This window comes from Vanacampus margaritifer, chromosome 9, assembly GCF_051991255.1.
Source record: "Vanacampus margaritifer isolate UIUO_Vmar chromosome 9, RoL_Vmar_1.0, whole genome shotgun sequence".
NCBI classification, from domain to species: Eukaryota; Metazoa; Chordata; class Actinopteri; order Syngnathiformes; family Syngnathidae; genus Vanacampus; species Vanacampus margaritifer.
The window spans coordinates 9,352,400-9,371,497 of record NC_135440.1 but is presented as its reverse complement, the minus strand read 5'-3'; the positions used below and the strand labels follow the sequence as shown (position 1 = coordinate 9,371,497).

Genomic DNA, 19,098 nt, shown 5'->3' with positions numbered 1-19,098 from the left:
TCTTCCCAACTGGCAAGCATGTTAAAGGGATAGTTCGGGTTTTTGGACATGAATCTGTATGGCATCTTCACCTAAAGTGGTGTACAATCAGAACTGACTTACCGCTGACAGCGTCCTGTGACCTGAGACCCGGTCCGGTTTTGGTCGAGACGAAAGTAGTCCGGCAAGTTGGCTGGGGTCACAGAAGTAAAGCTTTTTCTTCTAAAAACAATTTGTGTTCAAAAAAGTGATAAATTTGCATCACAAACTGCACATAAAAAAAAACTCAGACACCATTACCACCGGACACTATTTTTCTGTTCGTATCACTGCGCGGCTCGCTGCATATCCAGTTGACAGACGCGCTTTCCACCGTAATTATAACATAATTATAACTTTGAAAACTCATGATAACATGTTTCCCAGCTGATCACAGAGCCCATTTCTATTCACTTACATTTGAATCGTTTGTCTCTCACTTGTTCTTTCTGTCACCCTCGGTTTTAGTCATTTCCATCCATCCATCAATTTTCTTCTGCTTATACATAGTCAGGTCGCGAAGACTTCTTCTTTAGCAGGAAATCCCAGACTTTGCTCTCCACAGCCACTTTATCCAGCTCTTCCAAGGGGAATCCCAAGGCGTTCCCAGTCCAGATGGGAGACAGTCTCTCTGGTGTGTCCTGGGTCATCCCCGTGGCCTCCTCCCAATGGGGCATGCCCGTACCACCTCACTAAAGAGGCGTCCATCCTAATCAGATGCCTCAGCCACCTCTTCTGGTTCCTCTCAATGCTGAAGAGGAGCAACTCGACTCTGAGTCCCTCCCTTCCTATCTCAGGGTTCACCAATTACAGTCCTCGAGGTCCAGAGTCCTGCAGGTTTTAGATGTTTCCGCCTACCAACACACCTGATACTAAAGATCAGGATCATTATCAGGCATGCTGATGAGCTGATTGCATGAATCAGGTGTGCTAATGGGCGGAAAGCTCTAAAACCTAAAGGACTCCGGACCTCAAGGACCGAAATTGGTGAACCCTGCCCTATTTCAATTCAGAGAGAGCTCCACAACATCCAAAGCCTCTGGCCAGATCTCAACCACCGCCATCGAGGAGCTTTATAACTACCTCGGTGACTTCAACACCAAAGAGAGAAGAGCCCACTTCAGAGTCCTACGATTGTGCTCCCTCAAAAGAAAGGTTGCCAGTGGAATTAAGGAGGTCTTCAGAGTCTTCCGCTGACCAACTCACTACATCCCCAGTCGAGGTTAGCAGCGCTCCATCTTCACAGTGTTAATGGTGCACCTCCTCTTGAGATGACGGATGGTGGACCAGAATTTCCCCAAAGTCATCTTAAAGTTGTTTTCCATGGCCTCATCAAAGTCTTCCCACACTCCGTGACAGCCAAAGCTCCATTCGGCTTAGGCAACCAGTACGCATCAGCTGCCTCTGAAGTCCCACAGACCAAAAATGTCCTATAGTGCTCCTTCTTTACCTTGAAGGCATCCCTTACTGCTAGTGTCCTCCAATGGGATTGGAACATTGCCTCCTCGAAAGGTAGCGACCATCTCCGGTTGGCTGCTTCGACGATGGAGATGGAGATGGGTGAAGTTCTGCCCTCACAAAACACTTGGATCTGCCAGGTCAACCCGCACCATCAAGGCCAACACACGAGGTGGTGATCAGTTGACAGGTGCGCCTTTCTCTTCACCTGAGTGTCCATGACATGCAGCCATAAGTTCAGTGACACGACCAGAAATCAATCGTCAAACTGCAGCCTAGCATGTCCACGTACCAAGTGCATGTATGGAGACTGAAGAGGGTCCTCTGCCCAGATTTAGTCATAACTGTTTTAATTTATTTATTTCCTCAGTAGAACTTTTATCTGTGGATGTGTCTTTGCGAGTGATGTCGCAATTTCTGCCAAGTGTCTGTAATCAATGATGTTTTTAAAGTCTTATCGTCATGACTGGGACCTAATCTATTTCCACAACAATGGGCCATTGTCTGTGGTTGAAGTGTCTGTAATCAATGATGTGTTTAAAGTCTTATTTCATGTCCGGTGAACTCCAGTTGGGCTGTTTGGAGGGGGCGTTGTGGTACCGCCCCTTCAAGATAGTATAAGAATGTTGTGAGTCCGCTGTAACTTCGCACTTGCGAAAGGCTGCCACCATTGCTGGGAGCTCGCTTGTGCCCGGAATATTCTGTAGAAATAAAACCTTCGAAAGAACTATTCACCGATCTCCAGCCTGCATTCGGATAACCAACATTCACACTACCCGAAAGAAAACAAACACGCGGAAGAAAAATAATATTTTCTTCAACAAAACCCTTATGTTTGTTCAAAGCAAAATTTGTATCTATTGGTACTACATATTTTATAGTTTTAGGGTCGCAATATCTTGCAATAACATAATACTGTACTGTAGCATCACCATTGAGGCAGACAAAATTACATAAAAACATAAACACTCCAACTCAGTCCTTCCCGTCCCCTATGATGCCTTTTGAACATTTACTGTATGAAATGTTCTGTGCCAGATCTGGTGAAATGAATCTAATTCAAAGATGTAATATAATATGTGCTTTCAGTTATCTCATGCACTCAAAGTCACATGCAGAAAAGAGTCAATCTCTCCACCCTGTTAAAAGAAAGGGTATAGTACCAGATGGTGATGTGAAGCAACACTAACGCCTCCTAAGAAGAAACAACAGCAGCGTTTAATAGCACCAGCCCACCCCACAAGAGGGTAGATACTCTTGTTGTTCTATTCAATAGGCTCTCATTTGGATTTACTCTATGTTTGTGTTGTGCTTTCACACTGCTAGTGCTGCATTAATTAGATACTGCAACATATAGACCCGTGTCCTTACCTCAACTTCAATACCCTTTATATTACAAAATGGATCATAGTCATAGGTGTAATTTTCCTGGTTAACAAAACCTATTCTGAATACGTTACTCCCAAAAAGTTAGACATATTTGGATATTTGAATGTTATTCAAAATACCAAATAGTTCTTAAACATCTAAAATGTTGTTCCCCTTTTGTCCCTCTCTTGATCTTGATGTACAACTTACATATCAAATAAAATGAGTTAAAAATCTACGTAATTTTTCAAACAAAATGTTTTATCACAGAACCATTGTAGCATGCTCTAAAATTGTGTCTCAACATACAAACAACCCTGTTACTCAAACCTTTTCAGCCAACTAGAGAAAGAGAATAAAAGACATTCAGCGACTCAGCAGAAATGACATTGTCAAGCAAATTTCTCTTGTCATGGGTAGACCTGGCATAAGTCATTTATTCTGTTTTTCATGTTTTCAGCTGTAATGATGTCACTCAAACCAATGCAACCCATTACTCTAGAAAAATATACTGATGACATATCATTATGAAAGTTATTTTTATTATCTTAACAGCTACCAAAGCTAGCAAAAACGCGATATAAACGGTATATTCAATATAGGGTATAAATTTTGCCGAAGCTAGAGATTTTGACTCTACCGTCGGTAGCGGTAGTGCCTGTTGATGACGTCACTACATAGCAAAAAACAAATAATCCAAACTCTTTAGAAAAAGTATTTATTGTTGAACTAGTTTCCGGCAGTGTGGGTAATACAACTAGTCAAAAAAAAAAATCTTCAAAAGCTGTTTATTGTCGCTCCCAGTTTAAGATTACTGTCAAATTAAACATAAAACAAAGAGAATTACAGTAAATCTTGTGCATGAAAAACAACCTTCACAACGTTTAAGCCTTTAGACCGATTAATACCATAATTCTAATGAATAATGGAAAACCCCATTGACTTAATAATACTCGTGTTAAAATCTATGTTGCGGTGCTACAACCCTTCAAGCAGCGGATATTTACTTAAAGACAAACAACACAGCAACACGTGTAAACAGACAATATTATTAACAGTACTCACTGTCATATGGTCTTTATCCTCTGCAAAGAATGACTAAGCAGCGACCCAGCAGCTGAGGTTGGCCACACTACAAGGAGTGAACTGTACTTTTTTTTTTATTATATTTAATTATATAATTACTGTATGTTTTTGCATAGGACAATATTTAAGAGTACTTTTTGTCACATAATAAAAAAAGAGATTTTATTTGAGTGGTGGGAGGCATGGAAATGATTAGTGGCATGTGCATTCATTTTGATGGGAAAAGCTGGTTTAAGGTACGAGTGTCTTGAGTTTAAAAAAAAAATCATACCTCAAGGCACCACTGTAGAACAAATTAGACTAGCTGTTAATGTTGTTATCTACATTGCATTTGAAATCTCCTCTCTTTTAATTTTTCTTGTGCTGAATGACTGAGGTGACACATGATATGTAAACAGTCAACATAACTAGTTTCTATTTGTGTGTGGCAACAGTGCAAGCTTCAGGACAATGCCTAACTAGCCGTTGTTAGATGTTTGTTGTTGATATCGACCACATGCACAATGATTTGTAATGCCACGGGACAATTGGTCACGATAATCTTTGATAAACGTCTGATAAATGGGCCTTTGCTGACTTTGATCAGAAGTAGGGAATCAGTCTTTATAACCCGATATGAATGTGCCCTGTTTTAGCTGTGTGTCAACTGTCAAGCAAGAGGGAAGCTCTCCCCTTAACTGTGGCCACAGTCAGAGGATAATCGTGCAGACAAACCAAAGGAGAGAAGGGAAGGGCGAGACATTTCCATCTCCGTCCTCAGGAGTCCCAGTGACCTACATACTCTTATATTTGGATGACATTGGGTAGATCCTGTCCTTTTCCTGAACCAATAATGGGGAATGGAGTCTGTGCTAGCTGCAAGAAAGTTATTATTATAAGATACAAATGATCCTCTTTACCAATCAACAGATTATTTTATGCAACTACCTTTAATATCATCCTCAAGATGTTATCCATTAGGCTCTCATTATTTCTATTGAGAAGCTATAGAGTATACTTTCTGCCTGTTTCAACTGACTTTGAAGCTAACATGATTCAAACTATAAATTGTCATACAGTGTCTGAACTAAGATCATAGTCCATAACATTTTGCTCATTCAGCTAAATGAACATACAGTATACACGTATGTGCAATCAAATGCAGTGAATCTACTTTAGATGCTCATCTTATTGTTAGATCTGTTCAAACATTTTACATGTGGCGCTAATCTTCTTGCCTACATTCCTATCCTCACTTCATTCATGTTAATTGTGATGTCTGGCCATAGGGGAGTTTGACTACAGCAAAGCTTGAAACTACTTATTGAATCTTATCTCTTATTTGTTATGCAACTATCTGCCTGCCACTTGTTTTGGCCAGGACTCACTGTGAAAAGAGTTCTTGTAACTCATGGGGCGCTTTCTGGTTAAATAAAGGTTAAATAAAGAAAATAAATTAAAATTAAATTGATTATAACCACAACTGTTAGTTCTGCTTTCACAGTCTAAGAAGTGTTATTATTAGGTGTTACCTAATGTGACTACACAAAAGGGACAAGAAACATATCCCAATAGGATACAGTGCAGTTGCACACAAATGTATTGTTAACATAGCGAAAATCTAGCAGTGTTACTCAAAACTGGGTATTATTATTATTATTATTATTATTATTATTATTATTATTATTATTATTATTATTATTATTATTATTATTGTTATTATTATTGTTATTCAATCGTGACGAAACAGTGATGATGATTATATTATACCCAAGGCATATTTAATAGCTCCTATTTCAATTGTGCATTTCAAAGATGACTGCATATTAATAAATGCTTTTCATCAGAACGTTTTTACAAAGTGTCAGAATTACACATCTCAGCGGAAAATAAACCATTTGCCTCATTGATGAAATGTCAGTTGTAAATTGCTGCCGTTTCTTGTCAAAAGTGTTTTAGGTATAATGACACGCATTACAAATGTCCGTCCGTCTTCCCATTATGTATGACATGAATCAGCGTGAAAGTGAAAGGGTCAAACATGATTCTTCGTGAAGAAAAATGAAAACTCTTTAATGCACTTCTTGTTTAATTCACTTTGCATGACATACACACATCTTGAAGTAACAATGTTGCAAAACCACAATTTCACATTTGACTCTTCCTAAAATGACATCTTTTACAGTTTACTTCAGATTTAATTAACAAGTAGGTGGAGGCTGGAATACATATACTGCATAAGACCAAAAACGACCACAGATATTCTCTGTCTTTTTCATGTAATGTTTTTTGTCAAATACTGCTTGTATACACGGTGGGATGTTATACTCAGACTCCACTACATTTGCTATTATTGTTATTTCCACTGAGAACTGACACAAGGATTATTGCACGCAGCTACAGAGAGGCATAGGTAGGGTTGCTAAATTCAAAGTTGAATACTTTCCATGGAAATATATCTGCATTTTGAACAGATCACTAGAATAAACTGGAAATTAGGGTATCTGTTTAATTTACTTCAAATGAATGTATTTGTTGTTTTTATAAATACACATAATGTAATTTTAATATATTAAAACCACCTATAAAGGTATATTTTTCTATTCATGCTTATGAGAAAACAGCATACCTATATTTATTATGCATACAATAAGTAAATGTATTGATGTCATCACCTTCCTAAAATAATATCTTTAGTCATGGGATGTTACCTAAATCATCCAATCAAGTTGCTGGCAAACCTTTAAACAACCTCATTTAAGCAGATCACATAGTTCTACCCCTGAAATGAAATTATTCAAAAATATAACATTTAGTACTTGGTGGGGAAAAAGTAGACTTGTTTTAGAAAGGTGACAATGCATCTACTTATAAAAGTATAATCCAATGTTACACAATGTTAGATGTTTTTAGTCCTATTTACATCATTTTATAAATAAATAAAAATAAAAAGAATTTACTTTACACTTTGGGTGTCTGATGCAACAAAGCTATTTCTAAAAAAATAAATAAAATAAAATAAAAATAAGTTCATAAATAATTAAAAACATCAAACGAAGTGTACAAAATGATTGTTTGCAATGCAGTTATTTAATATGTTGTTTTTTCCTCATAAGGTTACTGGTGAGCTTGAGCTGATTCCAGCTGGCTACAGACTAGCCAATGACAAGGCACATAATGTATAGACAAATGATTGACACTTGTATTCACACCTATGAATCACATTAAAATTTTAATTTAATCTAAACTGCCCTCCATGTTTTTGGAATGTGGAAGCCAGAGTACCCGGATAAAAGCCACACAAGCGCACGGAGAGCATGCAAACTCCACACACACAAACTGAAGCAGAGATTCAAACCCAGAACCTTCTAGGGCAGATGTGCTTACTGCCCCTTGATCACCATCCTGCCTTCATTTCGTATCACTCTTTTTATTTAAATTTTATTTTTTATTATTTTTTTACATTTGGGCTGCAGGAACAAAGCAATTTCCCATAATGGGCTGATAAATAAAACATCTAAAACAAAATTGCTTAAAAGGAACCCCGAATGTAATGACAAGTTTGCTCTATATTATTTATTTGGTTGTTACTAACAAAACTATGAGATTCATTTTTTCAAAAAATCATTTCCAGTTTAATACATTTAGTAGAAACTTTATTTCGCAAGGCCTTCATTGCGTAGTGACGTAAGAATGGTGGCTGGCTCTCTTCCGAGCAATGTAAAACATCTATAAAGAAAGCAAGGTAAACCTCCGAAGTGTTTCTTAAGGGACGTTCAAAATTCTTAAATGTGTCTGGGGAATGATGAGAGCACGGCGTAGGGAGGGTGACTCTCCCGATCACATGTTATTTCTTTCGACTTACCTTGCGTTTTCCATTGCTCGGCAGAGAGACAGCCGCCATTCTACGCACTGAATGCGTTGCGACGTAAATAACAATGGCGGCGTACATCCAAATAAAGTTTCTACAAAATGTTATAAACTGGAAAGGATTTTTTTTTAATGAATCTCATAGTTATGCTAGTAACAACCAAATATATAGAGCAAACATGTCATCACAGTCGGGGTTACTTTTAAAATTCCTTATTTTTGAATTACCTCAAATTTCCAGTTCATTCCTATTACTTCTGATTACAGTTGCAAAACGCATCCAACATCCCATGGAAAGTGTATTTCCCCACATCCCTGTGCCCCACATGATAGAGGTTAATAGGCCTTTGACGCCAGATGCCTCCTCACGCAGGCACCCAAAGAACCACCTTCAGTGTATTGACTCATTCAGACTGTGCTCACTGGGTGAACTCCGGCTCATGTTTGACAAGCTGGCCATAAGAGACTTGACTTTGTGCGCATAATAGTTCCTCAGGTTGACCGAGGGCACCTCTTTGATGCCTTCGTCGAAGTCGCAGCTTCGCATTGCGATCTCCAGCTGTTTTTGTCTCTTGTAAAACAGGGAGAATTTGTTAAAAATGAGCGTAATCGGAAGCACTACTACTAAGATCCCCGCTAGGATGCAGGCCGAGGCTGTCAGCTTGCCCGCGATAGACAAGGGCACCACATCCCCGTAACCCACAGTGGTCATGCTGACCGTGGCCCACCACCAACACGCCGGGATGGTGGACAAGTCCTCACTGTCTTCATTCTCAACCGTGTAGGCCATGACGGAGAAGAAAGAGACGCCAACGGCGAGATAGAGAAGCAGTAGGCCAACCTCCTTGTAGCTGTTTCTCAAGGTGGCCCCAAGAGAGCGCAGCCCGGTCGAGTGGCGCGCCAGCTTCAGGATACGGAAAATCCTCATCAGCCTCAACACTTGAGCGACGCGGCCCAGGTTGGCCAGCGCCGGGCTGCTCTCCACCACCAGGTTGATGACCAGCGTCAAGTAGAAGGGAAGTATGGACACCAAGTCGATCAGGTTCAACGGGTGCTCGAAGAAGTGCACAAGGTCCGGGGCAACGGCGAACCTGGCCACCAGTTCCAGCGTGAACCAGGCGATGCCTAAATGTTCCACGATCTCAAAGCGGGGGTCCTCCGTGGGCTGCCCCTCGGCATCCACGAGGCTGAACTCGCTCATGCTGTTCATGCACATAGTGGCGATGGAGCCGAGCACCACCAGGATGGAGAAGACGCTGATGACGCGGCTGGCCACCGAGTAGCCCGGGTTGTCCAGCATCAACCAAACGCGCCTGCGGCTGCTCCCGAGCGGCTGCTTGTCAAATTTAGTGGCGTCATTGTAAAACTCCAACAGTTCGTCAAATGACGACGTGGTGCTTCCTTCGTCGCTCCTGTCCTCCCACTCCTCCCGGTCCTGGTCCATTTTCCTACAGTGGTAGGCGCCGCTGCAGCAGGAGTCGAGAAAGAACTCGTTAATGCCCCAGTACTCGATCTCCTGGCTGAAGGAGAAGATGCACAGCTCGGCCATGACGTGCAGCCGGCCCGTGTTGTAAAAATTCAACACGTAGGGGAAAAGTGTGGGATTCCTGTCAAAGTAAAACTCTTTTTCTGCGTCGTCGTAGTCGTCGCACAGCTCCAGTATGGACTCCTTGGACCGGCACTGGAGAAGACGCGCCAGCCGTGTCTCCGGAAACCGAGACAGCGTGTCTGTGTGGAGACGCTTCTTGAAGCCACCCACGTTGATGCGGATAGCGGCATTGTCCTCGGCGGGAACCCTGCCGCCAGGTTCCCTAAGGGCCTGACCCGTCATATCTGAGCACACACACAAAGACAAATGAAAGAAAAAAAGCCTCAATAGAAACACTGATTTAAGTGAACTACTGCTTTACGGTACAATCACATGTTCCCCTCACATGAATTAGAAACAAACATGCAAACAAAGAACTTACTGCAACTGGGTCACCAAATCCCCGCCGATGATTCCATTGATGGCATCCTGGCAATTTGTGGCCAAGTTGTCTCCCCTAGAATGCACAAATTGGCGTGTATCTCCTGGAAGACTGCAAGCGCGTCTCAGTGACGTTGATTGGGATGAACTCCTCCAAAGGGAGTGATGCCAAATGTGGAGATGCAGCCATACAAAAATAACTGATACTCCTCTCTCAAATATACAAGAATATAGTCCGCTGTGTTTGCAGCATCACAGCCACGATTGAGTCTGGGCTATGAGCGCAGAGAGGCAGACACACGCCCTGACAACTGCTTTTGTTTGAACAGGGGGATTCCTCTTTCTGGCTCACTCTATTCCTCCCCCTCTCTCTTGTCTCTTTCTCTCTTTTCCCTCTCTCTCTCTCCAACATCTCTCCTCTCGCTCTCTTTCTCTCGCCCTCTCCCTCTCTCTCTCTCCAACATCTCTCTTCTATCTGTTGCTGCGCAGCAACACGTAGCTCTCCCACTGCACCGCCCACCTCCCTCAGCTGATTTCAACATCACGATGATGAGTGGACAATGGCTTTTTTAGGAGGACTCACCATTGACCAGGTAGTACAAACGGGCATTATCATGAAACAATAAAAGCAAGCAGAGAGAGCAGACCACCTTATCTGTCACATGCAATGGTCCGAGTCAAAAGATCAAGGTGGGAAACCTGTAGCCTGAGAGCCGTAAATGGCATTTCTGACAACAAATACAGACATAGGGCTTTAATTCGACCATTAATCTTGATATGCCACACCTGTGAGGCATTTAGTTAATGTAGGCCAAGCAGAAGTGCTCACCTACACAGATTTTGACATTTATTTACAATATTTGAGAGAAATATGCTATTTGTGTAAATGGGGAGAAAAAAAAGGTTGCAATGTGTTTTTTTTTGTCCTGGCCATGGAACACTGGACCAGTTATACGCAGCGTTTTAGAGGGTGGATAGGAGTTCAACTAAACAGTTGGATGGATCAGTGGGCGGCACCGCTGACTTCAGACACAGGGAACTGGGGTTCAAATCCTGGTTTAGGGCGGAGGCTAGCATCCAGTTGGGTCCTCAACCAGACCCTTTACACAGGTATTTGCCGTTTCCCAGCTACAGTTGTGGGTGAGGTGCACCAAGATTGTCATCCAGCAGAAAAAACGCCAAATGTATCATGTGACCTTAGCCCAAACGGTCTACATGTGATTTATGGACTTGGCGAAGTTGTTCCACCGTGTCACTTTGTCTGTCATGTGGAGGGTAGTACTCCTGGATTATGACCTGTACGACCGAATCAGAGTTTGGACTGCATTGCTGACTCTAAGTTTTATTCATTTCCAGTGAGGGTTGAACTTTGTCACCAATTCACTTTAAAATCTTTCTTGATAGATTTTCTGATGCTGTCTGGTTTGGTGACCTCAGTATTGCGCCTCGGCTTTTTGCAGATGATGTGCTCGTGATGGCCTCATCGAGCTGCGATCTTCAACTTTTGTTGGGGAGGTTCACAGCTGGGTGTAGAGCCGAACCTGAGGCAATGGTCCTCAGTTCGAAAAGGGAGTGCTCTCTCCAGATTAGGGTAGAGAACCTACACAAAGTTGAGGTGTTTTTATCATGGGGTCTTGAAAGGGAAAAAAAAATGACTGATACAATTGACCAAAAATGGCTTCCTCCACAGGAGGAGGGTGAGAAGCTTGCCAGATCAGGTTGATGGATGGATAAAGAAATTGTAGGTTAAAACGCATGACAAACAAGGAATGTTGTGCATACAAACAAACAAGCACACATTACCATGTCAGTGATAACAAAAACTCTTTCATAGATGTAATTAGAGTTATAGTCTCATGAAACACAAACACCAGAATGTCTTATGGGAATTCCATAGAGTATAAAAATATATTGTATTAAAGGTCACTGTGTAGAAGCGTCACAGCAAGCATTCTGAACTTCGCTCAGTGGTGTGTCACTGCTAATAACAAGTGTGGATAAGATGTTGAGTCATTTAAAAGTACATAATATTGGGTCGCATAACTATTCTATAATATGCTTTACGCACCCACGGTGCCCTCGCTGTCAGATAACTTAAGTCTTTGCAGGGGACCCAAAATACGCAGTTAGGTTAAAATATATTTGTACACTGACACATGTTTGGGTTTTTACATGTTTAATGAAACATTACATATAGTTGAATAATGGACATGGACATAAAGGGCAGAGTCTCAACAGTCATTTGAGGGTGACCACATGAAAAAATACAATTTGGATCAAGGGTTTAATTTAAGCTACTTAACATGTGCCGCCGTGTTTTTAAAAGGGACCAAAAGTAATTGGACAATTGACTCGAAGACCATTTCATGGGCAGGTTCGAGCAATTTATTTGTTACAGTATGTTAAGCATACAAAAGGCCTGGACTTGCTTTGAGGTGTGATTTTTGTGTTTGGAAGATTTGGTTGTGAAGACAATGAGCTTGCCATGCAAATGAAACAAACCATCATTAAGATGTACAAACAGAAGGAAAAAAACCATCAAACAACAGAAAGCTCTGGTGAATGCAAATAGACCTAGATATACATGGGTTAATTACATTAATGGTAGATGATCGCAGAATCCTTTCCATAGTGAAGGGAAACCCCTTCACAACAGCTAGCCGAGTTAAAAACAAGTCGTCAACGTGTCATTCCATAAAGTCTACCATAAAGAGAAGGTTACAGGGAGTAAATACAGAAGATTCAATGCACGATGCAAAGATTCATACCTCTCAAGAACAAAGAGGCTAAATTGGACTTGTGACTAATGACTAGCGGGGATGCTGAAGCCTATCTCAGCTGGCTTCGGGCAGTATACCCTGAACTGGTTGCCAGCCAATTAATTATAACAATAATATATTAATTATAATTCTAATAATATTAATAATAGTAATAATATTAATAATAAGAAGAAGTATTACTATTAATAATAATAATAATATACAAATGGGGGGGGGGCAAGCATATAGTTCTAGAGATGAAACCAAGCTCAACCTCTATCAAATGATGGCAAGAAAAAAGTATGAAGGAGGCATGGTACATGATCAAAAGCTTACCACACCATCATTAAAAGTTGGCAGAGGCAGTGATGGCTTGGGCATGCATGGCTGCCAGTGGCACTGGGTGATCACAGAAGCAGCCGGAGATGAATTCAGAGGTGTTCAGAGACAGACTGTCCAAATCCAGCAAAATTCTGCCAAATTGATTGGGCGGTGTTTCATAATACTGATGAACAATGACCAAAGGCAATACAGATATAGGAGCAGCCAAGTAATAAATAAAAATGGGAATCCTTGTTAGTCTTTTTCTTTGGGCATATTGTCACATGTGTTACGTAGACAATCGGGGGCACGTATGCTGTAACCAGGAAGAGCGCTATATAGAAGCCCTACTAAACGACTGGCCCACATATAGCTGACCCAAGACTAAATTTTAAACCCAATGGTCCATTATGTCATACTGAGACAAGACAATACCAGTCCCTATTTATTATTACTGTGATATGGTGATATTATGAATACCTACCGTGACAACCCTGTGATCAACCCTTTTCATACAGAATTTCCACATTCGACCTGTAGGACTCTTTAAACACAGCAAGACACCATCTGTTTTTTTATCACTTCAGGGATGATACCAGCATCAATGTCATCAGGTAAAATATATGACCTGTGACAAAGCTGTGACCTTGTAAAAGAGCCATTATTGATAAGACACAGATGGGTATGTTCCTCATGTCTCAACATGATTGAAGGAAATGATGGAAGTAGCAGACGAATCTGCCCTCAAGGAAAGCTTTGGGAAATGCTGGTCAGGTCACAAACATAATTCAGCTTCAACAGAAACTAGGCATGGTCGTAAAGTCAGAAGGAAGACATTAAATTGTCTTGCAAATACAAAACACACACATGCTAATATGTGTTGCTAATCCTTTTTGTCCACTTCTCTTTATTTCCTGTCTTGCCAAATATGAAAATATATTAAATTAATAACATGAATGGTCTCATCTGTAGACCATTTTATACAATATTACCAGGGAAGGTCACAGGTTTGAATTCAGCCTCAGGCCTTTCAAAATCAGATGGGATTGGCTCCAGTCATTTCTAAGAATGTATAGCGGTGGTATAGAACATGGATGGATGTGACTCAAGAAACAACATGATGCTATTATGCTATTGCGAGCCTCTTGAGAATCCTCTCAATGACAGTTTGGAGGTATTTGCCAGCTCGACAACAGCCTTGAAACCACACACAACCCCAATGTTGGAGCATAGCAGATTTTCTCTATTAATCCTCTTCAGTCATGGGATTCATCTGTGGTTGTGTGGGAATGTTTCTTATTGAGTGCTCGGGGATCATCATCCTCTCAAAGTGTTTACCTCAGGTTCTGTATGATGCTGATTATCGTTGTGTACTGTATAGCCCATCGCTGTGCATGCATGCAGCCTAATCCCTTGCAGGCCCCAACACATCTTTACTGTTGCAGTTATGATTTAATTCTTAAATGAAAGATGAGATTATTTAAATTGTGTTTTTCCTCTGACTGCAAGTTCTGACAGCACACAGAGGAAAATGGACTCTATACTATTGCCTCAAACATGTACAGATTGCTGTATCGAAAATTCTCTTATCCACCAAATTAAGTGCCAATTTTGAAATCATTCATTCTGCCAGAATCTATATCGATTCAAGTGTGTGAATGAAATGTCTTAGCAGGTTTTCAGTCATCGTCACCAATAAAAATACAATCAAAAGCATAATAGGCTATACAACTTTAGTGAGGCCTAAGATTGAAACAGACTCTACGTGATTATTTCTCTGAACACGACCCCATGGCAAGAAAGTAGCGGCGCCGCGTTAATAGACTACAATGACGAGGGATAAAATTTGCGTTTATCCGTCAACTTTCCGCCCAAGAGCATTGGGAGTCACTCTGATGAAAAGGACATGATATACATGTGTCAGGTGGACAGGTTGGATTGCCAATGAAGTGTCAGAAGTGCTTCTTCTTCTTTTTTTCAACCCGGCGATGCTGCTATTATTATTACGCATTGGTTCCTCTTTTGGTAGCCTGGAGAATGCTCAATCCTTTTTTGCCTCTTCTTGTTGGGGCAGCTGGTTCACAACCACTGTCAACCCTTGCTAAAGTGTGGTGTTTGCCGTTTACTCAAAGTGGCAGACCGTTTTCTATGCTGCCAAAATGGCAGCGCAAACGCCAGTTTTGGGATGTGTGACTTTAACGTCCGGATGGCTATTGGCAATTAAAGTTCCCGTAATCAAAGAGAAAATTTTAATTTAAAAATGAACAAAATGAATGTATTAGTTGTTATTATTATTTTTAATGGGATTAAAAAATGTATCCCTAAATTATCTGAACTTTGTAAACCCAAAGTGTAACATGCCTTGCTGATGTGTGGTTCTTCTTCAGGCCGAAAACTATTTGATGACTGAAATACAATCTGGTTGCAGCCAAGTACAGCACTCAATTGTTAAAAGACATAATCATCGATTTTCATCAATCAATTGATTCATGCTATGTTACTATGCCCATTACTACCCCTGACAGTTGAACAGTAGATGGACAGAGTAAAAACGTGAATCCAACTCTCACATACACATTCTGTAATGTCATTATTACTGAATGTCATAAATTGAAATACATGGAACTGATAGTTAGCAACAGCAGCATATTTTTTTCCTCAACCATTTACAAATTTCATTGATTGTCACGTCGGTTGTGACATCATGCTCAATGTAATTTTCTTCGCTTGACGGGAGAAGAGCTAACGTTGAAAGAATGGAATTTGTTTCTTCAGTGAGCACCTCTCTCAGGTCTTCATCATACAGTGGTAAAACAGTGCTCGGGGAATGGTCAGGAAATGGTAAAGACGGGCTAGGTAAGAAAGGAGTAAAGAACGGCGAAAGTGGGCAGATTTCTTCCACTGCGACATGCGTGATGGTCTTAAGCAGTTCTGGTTGAAAGCTAGGAAAGTTATTTGCTAGGTCATCCAACGGGAAAGCCTGTCTCACTTTATCCTTGATAGACAGGACCAAATTGTCTCTCATCAAGTTGGAGAAGTTGATATGGATCTGCATGCAATATGGTAGGGAGATAAAATCCAGGACAGCCTGTGTCACCCCGACGGCCATTTTGCTGAGGTACAGGGATGGCATGCTAAATGGGGTTTTGGGAGGAGAGAACCAGAAGCCCTGCAGGACTTTTGGAAGCACCTCTACCACTATCTCATACAAGGTGAGGAGCTTGGTGTCGGTAGCCTCATGCTGCTTCAAGTTCCCAGCAAACCGCTGAGCTTTGCTGATGATCCCAGGATGTCTGCAAGTGATCGTCATCAAATTATATATTATTATGTTTGCTAAATGCTGCAACATAGACATCACAAATAATCTACTTGAGCTAATAATATTGGGGAACAATTTGAAAAAAATATATATGTTGAGTTGGATTTTTATGATGGTTTAATAAAATTGGCACGCTGATTCCAAAATTACAGTCAGTTTTTCTAGCATGTCAAGTTACAACTTACCCTCCAGATAAGCATGAATCCATATGCTGTAGTAAGACTGTAGTAAGATGAGCTGTAAAAAGACTGTAGTAAGAAGTGCTGATTATACGATTGGACTCCTCTACAGCTATGTGGCAGCTTGTATGTTTTTTTTTTAGCATGTCAGAATTTTTTTTTTTTTTACCACAGCTTACCATCTGGATAAGCATCATTCCATTTGCTGTAGTAAGACTGTAGTAAGATGAGCTGTAAAAAGACTGTAGTAAGAAGAACTGATTATACGATTGGACTCATCTACTGCTATGCGGCAACTTGTTTGTGTGGTCACATTTTAGTGCAGTGAGAGAAGTGTGTGCAGCTCCCAGTAGGTCAGTACTATCAAGATCTACAAACAGAAAGTTGGCATAGTAGGAATAAAGGTACAGTAGTAGCCATATATTTTGTAAAAACATAATAGTGTTAGATAAACATTGCAGGCATGCCTTTTTCGTTCATAATTCGATGTATGTCAATATTTGACCATTTTTATAGAGCCAGCACAACTCAATAAAAAAAAAGTGTGCCCCGGTGTAATGAATGTGAATCAAGAGACACTCACTTTAACTGGGAAGGGACCGTTTCAGGAGAGTCGAGGAGTCTCCTGGCTTCAAACTCAATGTCTCTCATTTTCATGCTGGTATTCACTTCAAATGCCTGACATAAGAACAAATTGCAAAATTAACCAAACGTTATGTTACTGACTCCCAACGTTTTCAAGATAATAATCTTACCAGTTTGGCATAAGCCTCAAAACATTCTTCCACTTCAAACTCCCAGAGCCTGCAAATGCAAGCAAAATGTTTGAAAATAATCTGATCGAGTTTATGTACCATGAAACTTGTGTTTCCAGTGACTTACTTTATTCTGAGAGATTTGTTGGTCTCTTCCACCAGAAGTTCAGTCATTGCTTCAGTAGTTACCTCAAATGGGATGAAGTTATCCTGCTGTAGTCTCAAAAGTTCTGCCAATAATCCAATCTCATAAAGAAAAACAGTCATCTGAAGTATTAAAGATGACTTGTAACTCAATTGTATGTAATATTAGAATTGGGTCTTACCTGAATCATGTAAGAGTGGAAGTTCCAGCAAGTTTTTACAGCATTTCTATATGCGGGAGTGTCAAAAAACATCTATAAAGTAAGATTAAAAAGATATCATGTTTTGTTTCATTATTAAATTAATTTTAACCTGCATGTAAAAATGCATGTGTGTGGGGTTTAATGTCAAATGGCAGTGGACAGAGGCAAACAGGTTCAGTTCAGTTTGGATTTTTATATGTTTTGAATACATTTACTTGTGTTTCATGTCGGCACAGGCACTCAGTATCGTGAATTGTGATTCACATATGTCAGATTAACATTTCACAGTCATGTTTTGCTTTCATTTCATTGTTGATGGCTCTGACAACAAGATGAAGATCAATCTTTGAGTAGCACTCAAGAGATATACCTTGTAAGAGAACATTAATAATCATTCTTAGTGATAAAACGTAGGGAAACCGGGGCTAGTTGTATCACGAGTAAGTTGTCACATTGCAATTTTCTTCTCCACCAGAGGATGCAATCAAAAAGTGGAATACTAGTTTTCTTCATAAAAATGGTCAGGGGTTGTGTACTGTCTAAGAAGAGAATATCACATTGTGAGCTGAGATGAGTGCCAGTTATCTGTTTTGCACAACCCAAAGTAAAAAAATTCAGCATCACATGTTTTGAAATAGGCGTCGTACATAGACAAATTCTAGCAGCAAATCATGTGGACTCGTTAGAGGAGAGATTCAGGCATCGTGTCATGTTTCAGTCACTGCTCTGTTTTAAGCTAACTTTAGACTAGAGCAAGTATTGGCCAACATGGTAGTTTGGGGCAACTTGCCTCAGTCATTTTGGGGTTTGTTGTCACATATGCAAAGAATAGGCCAATGAAAAATGCACCTTTGGCAACTCGGTTTACATATACCAGAATTGCCCTTCAGATAATGAGTCTGAAGAGTGAGGAAATTCGTTATGTTTCATTGTTTAAAAATTGATTTTCCAGTCGTTGTTGGAACTACAGTATGCCCACTTCAGAAATGGTTTAAGTTTCATGATGAACCATCCATTAACTCAAGTGCCTTATTTTTTTTAAATTCAATTTATTCTAACATTTCCAGTTTAAGGGAAGCAAAACAGGCATTTGAGGCTGAGAGCCATGACATACATGCCAGCAGTTCCTGAGGAGTTTAATCTATTTCATAACATTTTATGTTAAAGTTTGCTCAATGACTATGGTACGTTTTCAAGATCAATGATAAACAATTTCTCTGACTGTAAAAACAAAACAAAAATAACAAAATAAACTGGAGAAAAATGATAATTTTGTCCTTGTTTTATTAGTTGCAAAATCCAGTGTAACATCTTACCCCATATAGTGAGACAACTTACCCATTGGTGGGGCAACATGTCACATGTTCACTCCCTCTATTTAATGGCATATAACTCTGCACTGACACAAAGTATGAAAATGACATGAATACAAAAAAAAGACTTTGGTCTTTTCATCTGGTATACATTTTGTTTATATATGATGTATTGATTTCAAGAAATAGATAAAAGTATAAAAAGTGATACAACTAGCACTGGTCTCTCCTACATGTAGCACTTCTCCCAGACTTACTGGTACAAACCATATGCCACATATTGTGGCAATTTTGCCGTAGAGACAGTAAATAACGTGAAAACATCTCAGAGAACTCAATGTATTCAAGCTAGGCAAG

The 19,098-nt window shown here is 40.2% G+C and overlaps 2 protein-coding genes across 2 annotated transcripts; both read right to left on the bottom strand.

Moving 5' to 3' along the window:
- Positions 1–5,980: 5,980 nt before the first annotated feature.
- kcns2 (potassium voltage-gated channel modifier subfamily S member 2) lies at positions 5,981–10,534 on the bottom strand. Its single transcript, XM_077576993.1, has 2 exons — positions 9,750–10,534; positions 5,981–9,612 (listed from the first exon to the last, which is right to left on the bottom strand). The coding sequence occupies exon 2, from the start codon at positions 9,608–9,610 to the stop codon at positions 8,171–8,173; it is 1,440 nt and encodes a 479-aa protein (XP_077433119.1). The 5' UTR covers positions 9,611–9,612; positions 9,750–10,534; the 3' UTR covers positions 5,981–8,170.
- A 3,220-nt stretch (positions 10,535–13,754) lies between these two features.
- On the bottom strand, positions 13,755–17,434 carry LOC144058079 (uncharacterized). The gene is made up of 5 exons (XM_077576304.1): positions 17,408–17,434; positions 17,209–17,311; positions 17,082–17,130; positions 16,910–17,004; positions 13,755–16,121 (listed from the first exon to the last, which is right to left on the bottom strand). Exons 2-5 carry the CDS (start codon positions 17,253–17,255, stop codon positions 15,461–15,463), a joined length of 852 nt encoding a protein of 283 aa, XP_077432430.1. The 5' UTR covers positions 17,256–17,311; positions 17,408–17,434; the 3' UTR covers positions 13,755–15,460.
- Positions 17,435–19,098: the final 1,664 nt, after the last annotated feature.

Coding starts and splice junctions, on each gene's coding strand:
- kcns2 (XM_077576993.1), bottom strand. CDS start 9,610: ATGACGGGTCAGGCCCTTAGGGAACCTGGCGGCAGGGTTCCCGCCGAG.
- LOC144058079 (XM_077576304.1), bottom strand. CDS start 17,255: ATGACTGAACTTCTGGTGGAAGAGACCAACAAATCTCTCAGAATAAA. Junction 17,005..17,081: donor TTGAGGCTTATGCCAAACTG/GTAAGATTATTA, acceptor TTCTTATGTCAG/GCATTTGAAGTGAATACCAG. Junction 16,122..16,909: donor ACGGTCCCTTCCCAGTTAAA/GTGAGTGTCTCT, acceptor GATCACTTGCAG/ACATCCTGGGATCATCAGCA.